Here is a 15,618-nt window from a genome sequence, read left to right on the forward strand (position 1 = left end):
AGCACTGGGATTGTAGATGTGTACCACTGCACCCGACTCAAAAGCTGATTTTTAAAAAGTTTTCACAGCTGGGTGTGGTGACACACACTTGTAATCCCAGTACTTGGAAGGCTGAGCCAGGAGAATTCCAACTTGTGAGGCCTTGTTTCAAAATAAGGAATAAAATAGGGCTGTGGGTATAGCCTGGAGGTAGAATGCCCCTGGGTTCAATCCCCAGTATCACACACACACAAAAAACCTCTTAAGACAGCACATAATTATATCCAACTTATTTTGCAAGGTATGCACTCTGCCTATGCTTTTATGTCCAGTAGTGAGTAGATACGTAAAAGAGAAATGCTTTTTTCATGTGGGAAGGTTGCTTTGCGTGTTTCATTCTATGAATGAACTCATTTAAGGCTCTCTCCCTCCCTCTTTCTTTCTTTTCTTTTCTCTCTCTCTCTCTCCCCCTTCCTTCCTTCCTTCCTTCCTTCCTTTCTTTCTTTCTTTCTTTCTTTCTTTCTTTCTTTCTTTCTTTCTTTCTTTCTTTCTTTCTTTCTTTCTTTCTTTCTTATACTGGAGATGGAACCCAGGAGCATTCTACCTCTGAGCTACACCCCAGCCCTACTTTTAGTGCGTGTGTGTGTGTGTGTGTGTGTGTGTGTGTGTGTTTGTGTGTGGTACTGGGGGTGGACCCAGGGGGGTTTCTACCTATGGGCTATACTCCCAGACCTATTTTATACTTTATTTGGAAACGGCTTCACTAAGCTGCTGAGAGTCTAAGTAGCTGAGGCTGGTTTTGAACCTGTATGATCCTCTTGTCTCAGCCTCCCAAGCGCTGAGATTATAAGCGTGCGTAACCACACTTGGATCCAGCTCTACTTTTTATTTTTTAGTTTGAAACAGGTTCTCACTGAGTTGCAAAGGGCCTCACTAAGTAGTTGAGGCTGGCCTTGAACCGTGATCCTCCTGTCTTAGCCTCCCAAATGCTGGGATTACAAGTGTGCGCCATCACGCCTGGCAAGGGCCTACACTTTTGAAAACATCTCTACAGAGGCAAACTATGTTCATGTGAAAAGTTCCTAAAGAAATCTGAAGGCAGCTACGACTCTGCCCCAAACCCCCACTAGTGTGTGTGTGTGGGGTCCTGTAACAAGGGCAGAGATCCAGCCGGCACACTGCCCACTGTCTAACAGCTCAGTCCCGCTGTGATTCAGCCTCGGAGCCATCGTGTGTAGATGATGGCCTGACCATTCTTGGAATTAGCAAGCTGTGACTCTGCTACACAAGAAACTTGCCCGAGCAGTCGTGCTGCTTCAAGACTGCTAAGTCGGCCTTCATCAAATGGCCCTGGGTTAGGTGATGAACACGGCAGTTAGAGCCATGGGATTCAGGCGATGGCTCAAAGCACACGGTTAGGCAGACAGAAATCAGCCTTTTGCCTAAGCTGCACGTCTGTCCTGTCTGCAGAGGGTCTCTAGGAATTAGATTTTTCAGCCCATTTTCTTTTCTAGTCAGACACATTTCCACGTTCATTAAAACTCCAAAAGCCTACTGGAAGCCAAATTTTTTTTTTTTTTTTCCAGTACTGGGGAAGGAACCCAGGGCCATTCTACTCAAGCTGCACGCCCAGCCCTATTTTTTATTCTTTCTTCTGAAACAGGGTCTCACTGAGTCGCAAAGGACCTTACTAGTAGCTGAGGCTGCCCACAAACCCTGGTCCTCCTGTCTCAGCCTCCCGAGCTGAGACAGGATGCACACCAGGCCCAGCTTTAACTTTCTTTTTATACTTCTTCATTTCATTATAATATTCTAAATATTTAATAATTTGCTGAAATCCTCTTCTTAACCCCTTCACGTATGTAATGTTTGATTTTTGATTTTTTTTAAGTTTTTTTAAAGTCTGAAACAGCGTCTTGCTAAAGTTGCTGGAGCTAGTATCAAACCTGCCATCCTCCTGTCTCAGCCTCCACGTACTGGGATTGCAAGCGTGTGTCATCACCCTGGCTATGTTTTATGATGTAAAGAGACACATCCCCGAGTCCTGCCCACCACTTCCCGGTCATTTATCAGTCTGGAAAAGTCAATACCATCGTAGGCTAATGGGTGGCGGTGTCAAGGCAGGGAGCCACCCGCTGTCCATGCTTCTATGCATGAAAATATTCTCTTGTGTTTGAGAGTCATTCTCCAGTGCCCCAGCATGTATCTCCATAAATAGTTCATTACTAAGCTGAAGTCGGGGCTTGAATAAGATCTGATACTATGAAGTCCGGGGAAACCCCCAAGCCAGTCCCCCGCTCATCCACCACAGTGGGTTTTATAATCTCAAGTTACGCCTGAATACTCAGGAAGCTCTGGTCTAAAAGTTCTTTTCCATTTAATATGCAAGCCTCTGGATCTTAGCCAATAAAATATTATAATCAGCGCTGTAACTCAGAAACACCATCTGGCTCATAAAAATCTGAGCACGTGACACGCATTATACTCTTAAGTGAATAATTTAATTGTTTGATCAAGCAAGTCGGCGTGGGGTTTACATCTCACCTTTCATCTATATGACTTATGTATACCCTGGTGTTACTGTCCGTGTCAGATAATACAGAATGATGTGACGCCATGAGAAACTGCTCTGACGTCACTCGTGGAGACCGGACCGGCAGATACTGCAAGATGAGGCTTTTCAACCTGAACTTGAAAATGCCCTGAAAACACTTCTCCAGTCACAGGGACCGCCTGCGACCCACGAGGGGTGCTCAGCGGGCCCCCGGCTCCGCGAGGCGGCGCACACGTACCACGTAGGTGCTGACGGTCTCGGTCACCACGCTTCGCACTGGGGCCTTGGCGCTCCCGGCGGCCGAGAGGGCAGGGGAGGGCGACGGCAGCAGCGCCGGGCAGGCTGCGGCCTGGGCGAGGAGCGGCAGGGGCAGAGGCCCCGGGCTGGCGTGCGCGGGCGCGGGCGCCGGGCCTGGCGGGGGAGTTCTAGGTCTGTGCAGAGCCGGGGCTGCCTTAGCCTCCGGGGCTGGAACCACTTTGCTGATGACGCTGCCAACCAAAGAGAGAAGAGTCAAAGTCAAAACAGGAGAACTCAACCAAATCCTGCACTTAAAAGCGTATCACAGGATAACTTTCTTCTAATAGCAAAGTCTTTTTTTTTTTTGGTATTGGGGATTTGGTATGTATAGTGCAGGGGCATTCTACATCTGAACTATATCCAAAGCCATTTTTAATTCTGTTTTGAAACAGGGTCTCACTAGGTTTCTGAGAGTCTAAGTTGCTGGAGCTGGCTGCAAACCTGTGCTGCTCTGTTTCAGCCTCCAAGTGCTGGGCTTACAGGTGTGTGCCGCCGCGCCGTTCTCTGAACTCTTAACATACTCTGCATTTGTAATCCCAGTCCTTGGGAGGCTGAGACAGGAGGATCACAGGGTTGAGGACAGCCTCAGCAACCTTGTGAGGCCCTCTGCAACTTACTGAGACTATGCTTATAAAACAAAATAGGGCTGGGAGTATAGCTCTGGATTTAATCTCCAGTACACACACACACACACACACACACACACACACACACACAGAACCCAGAGTTCAAGGCCCTTCATCAATTAACCTCAACTTATTCAGACTGATTTTTTGGTCTTTGTAGGTATCTACAAACAATAGATACTGTCATTATTTGAGGTTTTCTAATTTACAAAGAAATAGCACCACACTGTATTTAACTTTGTAACCAGTTTTATGTCTCCTGATTTATCCATATTGATACACAGAGATCTATATTATTAATGTACTTAATTTTTTTGTGGTACTGGGGACTGAACCCGGGGACAATCTACTTCTGGGCTATACCTCTAGCCATTTTTATGTGTTTGTGTTGAAATAGGGTCTCACTAGGTTGATGAGAGTCTCACTACTTGCTGAGGCTGTCCTTGAACCTGCGATCCTCCTATTCCAGCCTCCCAAGTACTGGAATTACAAGTTTGCACCACTATGCCTGGCTTATATTAATTACCACATGAAGAGCCAACAGTATTTGCCCATTGTCCTGCTGCAGCTTGGGTCACAGATTGTGCCCACCCTCCCTCCACAGGGAATCACCAAGCTGCTGTCTGACCTGAGTTTGCTGGGGCTGGAGTGTGGGCGAGACCACCTGTGCAGCTCACGCCCTCTACGCGCTGAGCTTCTGAGGCCCTGCTTTTTGTAGTGAGGACCTCGGCGCGTCTGGACACGTTAGCCCACGTGCAGATGCAGAGCGCTGGTCCTGGCACAACACGAGGGCCCTCCCTGCCGCGCCAGGAATCACCACGGCCCTCTGACCCCGTGCGGCGTACACCTTCACTAAAAACAGCTGATTCTTTGTATTCCCACCCAAAACACACACAGCAGATTTTCCCCAAAGCCCACCAGTATTGACTTCACTGTTGGGGCCAGGTGCAGCCCGGCATTCTGTCCCCGCCCCGAACACCGTCCAAACCTTACCCGCCGTGTCTCACTGCGCCCGCAAGTGCGGCTGCTTCCTTCCGTTCAAAGTCAACTTTACTGAGACACGACGGATACATGCTAAGGACACTCATTTGAAGTAATTGTTTGTGTGCCGTAATTTAATAATTTACTAGCTGCTGGGCATGGAGGTGCACCCGGTAATGCCAGTACTTGGGAGGCGGAGACAGGATTGTAGGTTTGAGGTCAGCTTCAGCAATGTAGTGAGGCCCTGTCTCAACAAAAAAGTAACTACACTCTTTTTTTACAGAAGCAACAAGTTGGGCTGCCTTTAGCTGTAGCAGTATTCTGGTTGTGGCCTGAACCAGAAGGTTCAGGTGTTCATCTATTGGGGCTCAGTACGGAGATGTGAGCAATGGGAAGAATCTTTAGGAGGTGGGGTTTAGTGCAAGGTAACTTGTGTGCATGTGTGTTTGCACACACACACACACACATACACACACACACACACACACACACAGTTCTCACTCAGGTTTAAGTAACGAAAAGAAAAATTATTGAAGTGTTTAATAAGTTAGGTCCCTCTCCCACGTGAGGTTAGTGGGAACAGGAGGCAGAACCCCAGAAACCAGAAGCAGAGATGTCACGAGACTCCAGGTGCCTTGAGACTCTAAACATTGTGAGACTACAGATGTCGCGATAGAATCAGCATGCTCATAAAACCTCGGTGCCTCCGATCCACCTTGTGACGCAGCCGGCAACTCTCCAGACGCGTGGCCCGTTGGTCCCTCCCCACGGCCGGCTGACTCTCCGGAGGGGCCGAGTCCGCATAAAGCAGTGGTCTCTGATAACCTGGTTGGTGTTTTTACCTCCCTCCTAAACCCCCTACCTCTATTTTCAACCATTCAGTGTTGATGAGACAGACTATCCTACTACTGTTTTCAAAGGGTTCAACTGGTATTACGTAGACACTGAAGTGAGCCATTTTTCTCAATTCTTGAAGTTTAAGAGAAAATTCACTAGAGTTTGAGCTATTTTGATTCCAGCTTCTACGGGATTTGTGGTAATTGAATATACAGTTGTAAAAGCAATCCTTTTATTATTTCTTTATTAGCATTGCAGAAAAATATGTATCAGTATAACATAACATCTCATCCCTGGTGAGATAAACTATCAATATTCAACCTAATTTGATCATTGTAAAAATAATTTTGGGTTCTGACTGGCTACCTTCGTCGCCGCTCTCCTGCTCTGCACTGGGAGCCAGCGTTGCCACCGGAACCTGCTCCCTGAACTATCACTTTTCCCTCCTATTTAACCGCGCAGCAAGTTCTTCTCCAGAGCTTTCTGTCAAATGTGCAGCGTCCCGCAGAGAAAGCAACACCACCCGCAGCTGCGTCCCACAAAGGCTCCTTGCTGCTAGCGTTACATCCTTTGGAGGTCTGGTCAGTGCCCTACCTGCTATAAACACTGGCCTCATTCACATCGCGCAGAAGGAGGTACTCTCAGTGGGATTTCTTTACCTGTTTCCCCATCGCAAAGCAGCGAAACAAACCGAGCGGGTCAGGAGCTGCTTGGCCGGTACTGCAAACTCACAGCTCCACAAGTCAATAAAGAGTGGGCCTCCCCGCCCCAGCCTCCTGCTTCCACGGGTAGAGGGAAACACACCTGGGCGTGCTCCGCACAGGGGTCTAAGGAGCCTCATTAGCCAGCGATTGTGTGCAAACACTATGAAACCCAGAGCCTCAATTGTCAAAGTCAGAGTAACTGGCTCCGAAACTGCATGAAAAGTTCAAAAGCTCCTTCACAGTGGCTTGCTTACTTACTTACTTATTTACCCTAAAAGTGAATGGCTTTTTTTTTTTTTTTTTTTGGCGGGTCTGGGGATGGAACCCAGGGGCATTTGACCTCCAAGCCACACCCCCGCCTTATGTTTTATTCTTTATTTTGAAACAGGGTCTCACTAAGTTGCAGAGGGCCTCACTAAGTAGCTGAGGCTGTCTGCGAACCGCGATCCTCAGGTCTCAGCCTCCCAAGTGGTGGGATTACAAGCGTGCGCCACCATGCCTGGCAAATGGCCATTTTTAAATGGTAACAAAATGAGACCACAGGTAAGAATTACTGCAATCACATCCACAGATTTCACATAATCTTTTTTTTTTTTGAATTGAGAAATTATTCAAAGGAGAAAAAACACTAGGATGAGAAAAAATGTTTCTTATGTCACAACTGGCTTTTCTTAGATAAAATAAAATTCTTCTGGTGTCACGGGGGATTGAATCCAAGGGGTGTTCTACCACTGGGCTATGTCTCAGATCTTTTTATTTTTTATTTTGAGATAGGGTTGAGCTATGTTGCCCAGGCTGGCCTTGAACTTGCGATCTTCCTACCTCAGCCTCCTGAGTAGCTGGGATTACAGTACAGGTGTGTACCACAGCACCTGGCAGATCTCTTAATTAATCTCAGAAATACCTTCCACTTTAGAGACAGAGTCCTATGTTGTATCTTAAACTAACCATTCTCACAACAAATGGAAAAAACAACAATAACAACCTGTAATATCATTGAGATTTCACTATAATCTTACTATAAAACCTTATAGTTGGTTAGTCTTCACATTTTGCTTTCTTAGTTTTATTGTAAGTCCCAGAATACCGAACCCTGGTGTGGTGGTCCTGGCATTCATATGCTTGTCAACTGAACAGGTTGCCAGTGGACTGTGAAGATCGCTACATGTGACCCCCGAGACCTGTGGCTCCTTTCTTGTTCTCTGTGGATCATCTGCTGGGGAGCCAGCTCCTCAAGGGGAGAGGATGCTGAAGGGTCTGTGCGTGTGCGTGGTAAGCAGACTCTGCAGCCTCCCTGAGCCCTTCAGATGACCGCAATCTCAGCCAGCAGCTGGCTCAGAAACCTGGGCCAGAACCATTTACACTCTTGAGAAACTTGAATAAATATTGTATTAAATTGCTAAGTTCTGCACTATAGTGAGATTCCATCTAACTCCAGTCAGAATGGAGATTATCAAGAATACAAATAAGCCGGGTGTGGTGGCGCAGGCTTTTAATCCTGGTACTTGGGAGGCTGAGACCGGAGGATCGCAGGCTTGCAGCCAGCCTGAGCAAGTAGTGAGACTCTCATCAACCTAGTGAGACCCTGTTTCAAAATAAAAATAAAAAATAGGGGTTGAGGTGTAGCTCAGAGGTAGGTTGCCCCTGGGCTGGATCCCTAGTATTCAAAAAAGAAAAGAAAAGAAAAAAAGAACACAAACAATAATAAATGCTGGTGAGGAAATGAGGTAACAGGAACTCCTATACACTGTTGCTGGGGCATAAATTAGCACAGTCTGATGGAGACGGATATGGAGGTTCCGCAAAAGACCAGGGACAGAAGCACCTTATGACCCAGCAAACCACTCCATGTTAACTTCCCAAAAGAATTAAAGTCAGAACACTATAACCATACATGCATAATCACGTTTGTAACAACTCAATTCACAGAACAAACCTAGATGTCCGTCAACAGATAGATGGATAAAGAAAATGTGGAAGAGGCCAGGTATAGTGACTTTGGCTTATAATCCTCACTTGTACTGGAGAGGCTGAGACAGAAGGATTGCAGGTTTGAGGCCAGCCTCAGCAACTTAGCAAGACCCTTAGCAATGCAGTAAGACCATTAAAAAAAAAAAAAAAAGGCTAGCCAGGCTGGTGGTGAATGCTTGTAATCCCCATGCTTGGGAGGCTGAGACAGGATGACTGCACAGGTTCAAAGCCAGCCTCAGTTACTTAGTGAGGCTCTCAGCAACTTAGTGAGACCCTGTTTCCAAATAAAGTATAAAAAAATAGGTCTGGGAGTATAGCCCAGAGGTAGAAAAAGCCCTGGGTTCCACCCCCAGTACCCCCCCCCCAAACACACAAAAAGGGCTAGAGTTGTAGCTCAGAGGCAGAATGCCCCTGGGTTCGAGCCCAGTCTCACGAAAAGAAAAAAGAAAGTGGTGGATACACACAGTGTGTACTCAGCCATACAGAACAAAATTATGCCACTTGTAGGAAAAGGGGTAGAACTAGAGTATTCTGCTAGGTGAGATCAGTCAGTGTTGGGAAATCAAGGGTCGCAAGCTCTCTCTCACATGAGGAAGCCAGAGAGAAAACAGGAAACACAGGGGCTTCAGGTAAGTGAGGAGAGGGGATAGAGCAGTGGGCGGGGAAGAGGGGGCCCGAGGAAGGCTGCCATGGCCACGTGTGAAGGCGGCTCCACTGCTCTCGCCAAAAAAAAAAAAATCTTTTTGTTTTTTATGGGCAAGGGAAGTGGGCGGAGGCCGAGGGTCACGGCACGTGCTGAGGCGTATGTGCGACCTTGAGCCTCTCTAGGGCCGTAAGGAGGATGAGCCAGTAAAAGCATACTGAAGAAAATGGCTAAGTTTTGAGATCATTTGTTGTGTGGAAACAAAAAGCTAATAAACCTAGTATTCAACACCTCTAACCTGGGTCTACAAATACATATTCAAAACTTTGGAAGAAATTATATTTTACAGTATCAGTGCTTAAGATGCTAAACTATAGCGCAGCCATTTCCATATTTCACATTGATCAAATATGCGGACAATTACGAGAATCAGTTTTATGTTGATTCTTCAAATCAATCATTATTCCTTATTCTTCTTGATCCCCACAGCTCAAATTTTAACATTCATGTAATTATAACAACTATAAATGGATTTAATTCCTCGAGCCCAAGGTTTGCCTCTTGAATATTTACATCATCTCATAAAGTGAATATTTTATCTTGTCACAGCCCAAGTACACATCAAGTAGCAAACATTTTATCTTTTAATGCAGGCATGACCTATTTGAAAAATGAAACAAACTGCAGGGAGTAATTAGAGAAAAACACAGCCATTCCAGAACCTTCATTTCCATGGGAGAGGCCCCAATGATCAGACTTCCATTGTCAAGTGTTCAAAATCTGTAAAATACCCGAAAGGGCACTAAGACTCAGATATGCAACGAATAATGCACAGTTCCTCATGTTTGCAAAAAGATACGCTAGTGGGGTGACAGTAATAATGAAAATGAAAGGAACCCCAATGGTCACCTCTCGGGTGAGAACTGTAAAAAGCAAGAAGCCTCTGGATGTGACTTACCCGACGGGTCCAACTGCAGTTGGGCAAACCAGCTGTGTGTTCAGAAAGTGAAATTTAAAAATTGCCTTTGAACGGAAAATAAACAAGTGAATGAACCTCAGTGTGTGCCAATCGTGCTGAAAAAGTCCCTTCAGGTGGCTTCAGGGGGACAGTATTCAGTCCACACATCCACAGCAGGTCTTACTGTAAGAGCAAACGCAGTGAGAAACTCTTGATCTTTTTGTTTTCTTCCGTGGTGCTGAGAATTAAACCCAGGGGCATTCTGCCTCTCAGCTATGCCTCTACCCCTATTTTATTAATTTATTTATTTCTCTTTGTGATGCTGAGGATGAAACCCAGGGGCATTCTACCTCCAAGCTATACTCCCAGCCTGATTTTATTCTTTTACTTTGAAATACAGTCTCACTGAGTTGGAGAGGGCCTTACTAAGTCGCTGAGGCTGGCCGTGAACCGCGATTCTCCTGTTTCAGCTTCCCAAGTATGGGACTTAAAAGGGTGTGCTACCACATCCGGCTTATTTTTTATTTTGAAACAGGGTCTCAGGAAGTTTCATTAGGCTGGCTGTGAACCCGTGATTCTTGTGCCTCAGTCTCCTCGGTACTGATAATACAGGTATGCACCACCACAGCCAGCTGAAAATCTTTTTTTTTTTTTTTTTTTTTTTGGTGGTACTGGGGTTCCTGGAAGCCCTTCTACCTCCGGGCTACACTCCCAGACCTATTTTATATTTTTGAAACAGGGTCTCTTACGCCAGCGCGGCTGGCTTCGAACCTGCGCGATCCTCCTGTCTCTGCCTCCCAAGTGCGGGGATTACAAGCTTGCGCCACCACGCCCGGCCAGCTGAAAATCTTAATTTTTAACTTCATTCAATAGGATTAGTAGTAACAGTGATATTTACTTTCAGACTATGTTATATAGTTCTTGTAAAATAAAGCAAATAATTATGAGACTGTTGTTAATATAAAAGACATAGAAATAAATTTGGGACTGAGATGTAGCTCATGGCAAAGTGCTTGTCTTGCAAGGGCACAGTCCTGGGTTGAATCTCTGGTTCCGAAAAGACAAGAAGAAAAAGAAGAAGAAAAAAATGACCCCCCCCCCGAAAACTCAAAGAAATAATAGTAATATTAAATTTAAACCAGAAATAACATAAACTTGTCATTGTTTTCTTTTCAAATATACTTGTTTTGTAGTTCTGTCCCTTGGACAGACCTGGAAGTAATGGCACCCTGGTAGCAATGGGCACCTATAGGTGCGCCAGACTGTGATTCCTAGAAAGCACTGCCCACTTAAGGAATCCATGTTCTTGGGGGAATGGCTAACTCCAGGTCTGTGGAAATATCTAAGCATACGGAGGAAGTACACGACGAGGCCAGCGGGGGTCTGGGGATAGAGCTCAGTGGTAGAGCGCTGGCCTAGCATGCACCAAGCCAGGGGCAATCCCCAGTATACACACACACACACACACACACACACACACACACACACACACACACGATAAACTTGGAACACAATGAGGCTGTGTCAAAAGACAACAGACAGCACAAAGCAGTTGCCGTTGGTCAAGAAGGGACAGTCTGGACATGGAAAAGACTAAAGGAGAGGAGAGCGGGAGGAGGAGGAGAAAGCAGGCGGGAGAGGCCTGCCCTCACCAGAGAGGGGACCACGGTGCTAACTCTGGCAGGTAAAAAGAAAGGAAGCAAGCACTACCCTGCCTCTCCTGGACTGCAGAATAACCAAAATTTCCTGCTGATAAAGAAAAGCACACCTTTATTAAAGGGTTTCAGTTAAGAAATGTAAAGGAAACAACTGATTCCGCATCACTGAAGAATGTGATACTCGGGTATGTGTCTACTGCTGTGAGGTAATGAAAATACAGCATCAAGATATGCAAAAAGCATGGTTGAACTTGAACCTAATCAAATCTTCCGAGCTAAAAGGACAGAACAACAATCCAAAGTACACTGAAAGGAAGTCATCAGGAAAACCTAGAAAGTGAGACATCTCACGGGACAAAGGCCCTGATTCTCTTCAGCAAATCAACAGCATAGCAAGGAGGGGAAGGAGAGAAAGTGGAGAAACACTTCTAGATAAAGGTTCTTAAGAGGCTTGAATGTGGTTTGGATCCTGACTCAAATCAACTATCAAAAGTTACTTTTGGCCGGGCGTGGTGGTGCACGCTTGTAATCCCTGCGCTTGGGAGGCTGAGACAGGAGGATCGCACGGGTTCGAAACCAGCCTCAGTTACTTAGTGAGCCTCTCAGCAACTTAGTGAGACCCTGTTTCCAAATAAAATATAAAATAGGTCTGGGAGTATAACCCGGAGTAAGCCCCTGAGTTCCACCCCCAGTACCACACACACACACACAAAGTTACTTATGGCTGGAGTCGTGGTGGTGGTGGTATGGTATGATATGGTATGATATGGTATGGTATGGTATGGTGTGGTATGGTATAGTGTGGTGCACACCTGTAATCCTAGTACTCAGGAGGCTGAGACATGAGGATCACAGGTTTGAGGACAGCCTCAGCAAGGAGTGAGACTCTCACCAACCTACAAGAACTTGTTTCAAAAATAAAATAAAAATAGAAGTAGCTAGGACTTAGAATTCCCAGTACCTCCCCCATACACACAGGAAAGTTACTTTTGAAACAGAGAATGTAAATATAAACTAGTTATTAGATAAAACTTAGAAAAATGTTCATATATTTTAGGTATAACAGCATCCTGATTAAATAAAAAAACTGATATTTTTAAAGGCAGTATCATGAAGTACGAAGTAAGAAGACGTCAGGCCTGATCTGTTTGGAAATACTTTATGACAAAAAGAAGGATCAAGCATGACAAAATTTCAAAAACTGTTAAGTCTATCCAGGTGATGGGTATATGAAAACATATTATTCCAGTCTTTTGCTGGTGTTTAAAAACGTTAATTAAAAAATGTAAGTTAAAAGAGCGGTGACGTGCATTCTATCAGGCAGGACTTAGGATCAGAAGATTAAGGCTACAGTGTATTTGTGCCACTAAGTCAACAGAGGACGTGCAAACCGCTTAGTAATGTGGTAGTTATCTCAAAGTATCTACCCTGCGTTCCCGTCGTCTCCATTTCACTCTTTCCTCCTGCCACTCTCTGGGCTCTGCCCAGCGGAAGTGATCACTTCTGTACACGCTTAGCTGCGCCTCTTCTAGCCACGCATACATCCTACCTTCTACTGCGAAATTTACCTTTCTGTTTCTGAGCCTGGATATCTATCTGATTCAAACCTCTCAGGTTCAAGACTATCTCCTCTGGCATAGTTTGTACTGTGTATGTTGTCAGAATTAATATTTGATAAATATACATCAACTTAAAAAAAATCTAAGCCCTGGCAGTGTTGGCTGGGGCACTTTGAAGGTTTTTTTTTTTGCGGGTCTGGGGATGGAACCCAGGGGCATTCGACCTCCGACCTACACCCTCTGCCCTATTTTTTATTCTTTATTTTGAAACAGGGTCTCACTGAGTTGCAAAGGGCCTCACTAAGTAGCTGAGGCTGTTTGCGAACCACAATCCCCCGGTCTCAGCCTCCCGAATGCTGGGATTATAAGTGTGTGCCACCACTCCCGGCTCTCAAGGGTCTTTTCAAATACCCAAGTTTCCTGGAGTCAGAACTTCTAAATGATTGTGATTTCAAGTCTTTTTTTTCTTTCTTCTTAGTTTATTTTTTGCAATACTAGAGATGGGACAGAGGGGCATTCTACCTCTGAGCTACACCCCCATCCCCATTTTTTATTCTTTATTTTGAAACTGGGTCTCACTGAGTTGCAAAGGACCTCACTAAGTAGCTGAGGCTGTCCTCGAACTGTGATCCTCCAATCTCAGCCTCCCGAATGCTGGGATTACAAGTGTGCACCGCCACGCCTGGCTACTAATTTTTCATTTTGAAACATGGCCTTATTAATTTGCTGAGGCTGGCTTTGAACCTGCAACCCGCTTGTTTCAGCCACCATGCACGGGGATCACAGGCATGTACTGCTGTACCCGGCTTCAAGTCTTTTCAGAAAAATAATTTAGAAACTTTATTTTAAACATACATATATGTACACATGTATACACATACACTCACACATATGTATATATGTTTACACACACACACACACACACACACACACACACACACACACACGCTTCTTTATAGCCAGCAAGAAGCTGGTTAGTAAGAAAAAGCAAAGCCAAATGAAATTCATTTGGGATGAAATGAAACTTTCAATAGACCCCGAGCCTACACTCTATAGAGGAGGATGAGTAATTACTTAGTAAAAGATGCTTTTACATAAAAATACTTTAAACTTGCAAGTTAACCATAAAAGACACACCTTTACTATTTTTTAGAGTCAACACCCCAAGTTATTTGAAAACATTAAGAACAGTAAGGTGATACCCAGTGAACCTGCAAAATGAACAAGGTTCTGACTAAGATTTGCATCTCACTGGAGTGTCATGAACTCCAGTCATTACTGAAGTCATGCCTGGAAAACCCAACGTTACCACTTCAAAATATATTAAAATTTAAAAACAGCTGCTGGTGTTCACCAAAAACCAACATGGTTTATATGAATTCTTATCTTCCTTTGTTAAAGCATTAAAAAATACAGTAACATATATTTATACCACTTAAGGCACATACGTACACAAACACACTCATCTGTGTGGATAAAACAAATAATAAATGACTAGATTCTTTATGTGCACAGATGTGTATACGTATAAAAATGCATGTGTGTCATACTTTGTCATTCTTTTAGATTATCTCTTTAATATAATCTTTGAAAAATATATCTTTGAAAAATATATCTTTGATAATTAAAAATTATTTTCCAATGGGAGTGAAAAGGATTTTAATAATTAGTTTGGAAAAGAACATGTACAATGCCTAGACTGTAAAATACGGCATGAGAATATAGACTTTTCCACACTCCAGAGGAATAAGTTACAATAGACATTAATAAAATACTCACTGAATCTCATTTTGGTTGCTTTAGGATTTAAAGGCCTTTTACGAATATGAAAAGTTTTCATTAATAAGGTATCCAAGTATCTATTAATAACGTATCTAAGGGAGAGTAAAAGCAAAAAAATTATACACAAACAATAAATACATATGTGTGCACAAATGTTCTTACATATACGTGATTCATATACCTATTATATGATTTTAGTGTGGGATGCTGGGATTAAACCCAGGGGCATTCTACACTGAGGTATACTCCCTACTCCCTGCCTTTCTTATTTCTTTTTGTTTTGTAACAGGGCCTCACTAAGTAGTTGAGGCTGGCCTTGAACCTGTGATCCTCCTGTTTTAGTCTTCCAAGTACTGGGATTACAAGTGTGTGCCACCATGGCTGGCTGAACTGTTTTAATTTAGGTGTTTATTAAGAGAGCACAAATTAGCAGAATAGCAAATGTCAGGTAATCTGAAAACATAGTCCTTATTTAGACCTCTATCTTGTTTCCATTTAATAAAAATTAAATAATAAAAATAAAATGTAAGTACCGATTGACAGATGTATGCATGCATACAGAAAAATGGTTTGTGATAGAAAGGCCCAAAAAAAAAAAAAAAAAGCAGCAGAGGAATTCTAAGTTTACACAGTGAACATCCTCTGGACATCCTCTGGACATGGTCTGTGTTTATAAATGTAAATTTCCTTGTATTTTATTGTAAGGCAAATAAACAGAACAATGAAAACAATATAAAGTAGCAGATATTCTGCTGCCTTACTAAATTGGCTTTGAATGGTTCGATGAGGAAAAAACAGAACAGAGTCATTTACCTCTTACAACTGTGATTTACCCGCTCTGTTCATATTAGTTCAGAACAAATGAGCCTAATAGCATTAGTTACTCTGAATGCTGCTCTGTGTCTGAGCAGAACTCACATGTCCACACAGACTAATCAGTGCTTCTCAAGTGGGTCATAATATACATTAGAGCTCTATTTACAAACAGGCTGAGGTCCAACATTAGCCAGAAGTGCTCTAACAGTTACGCTAAAATAAAAACTGCAACAATTTCTTTAAAATACTGTCA

At 44.0% G+C, this 15,618-nt stretch overlaps 1 protein-coding gene across 1 annotated transcript in view; it reads right to left on the bottom strand.

Moving 5' to 3' along the window:
* TAF3 (TATA-box binding protein associated factor 3) overlaps positions 1–15,618 on the bottom strand; it is a gene marked incomplete at both ends in the record, with an annotated part of 133,353 nt that overhangs the window by 2,826 nt on the left and 114,909 nt on the right. The window contains one exon of the mRNA XM_080717014.1: positions 2,772–3,021. Within this exon, the coding sequence (XP_080573140.1) occupies positions 2,772–3,021 (250 nt within the window). The remainder of the gene's footprint in view (positions 1–2,771; positions 3,022–15,618) is intronic.

This window comes from Muscardinus avellanarius, assembly GCF_963383645.1.
Source record: "Muscardinus avellanarius genome assembly, chromosome: 20".
Lineage (NCBI taxonomy): Eukaryota > Metazoa > Chordata > Mammalia > Rodentia > Gliridae > Muscardinus > Muscardinus avellanarius.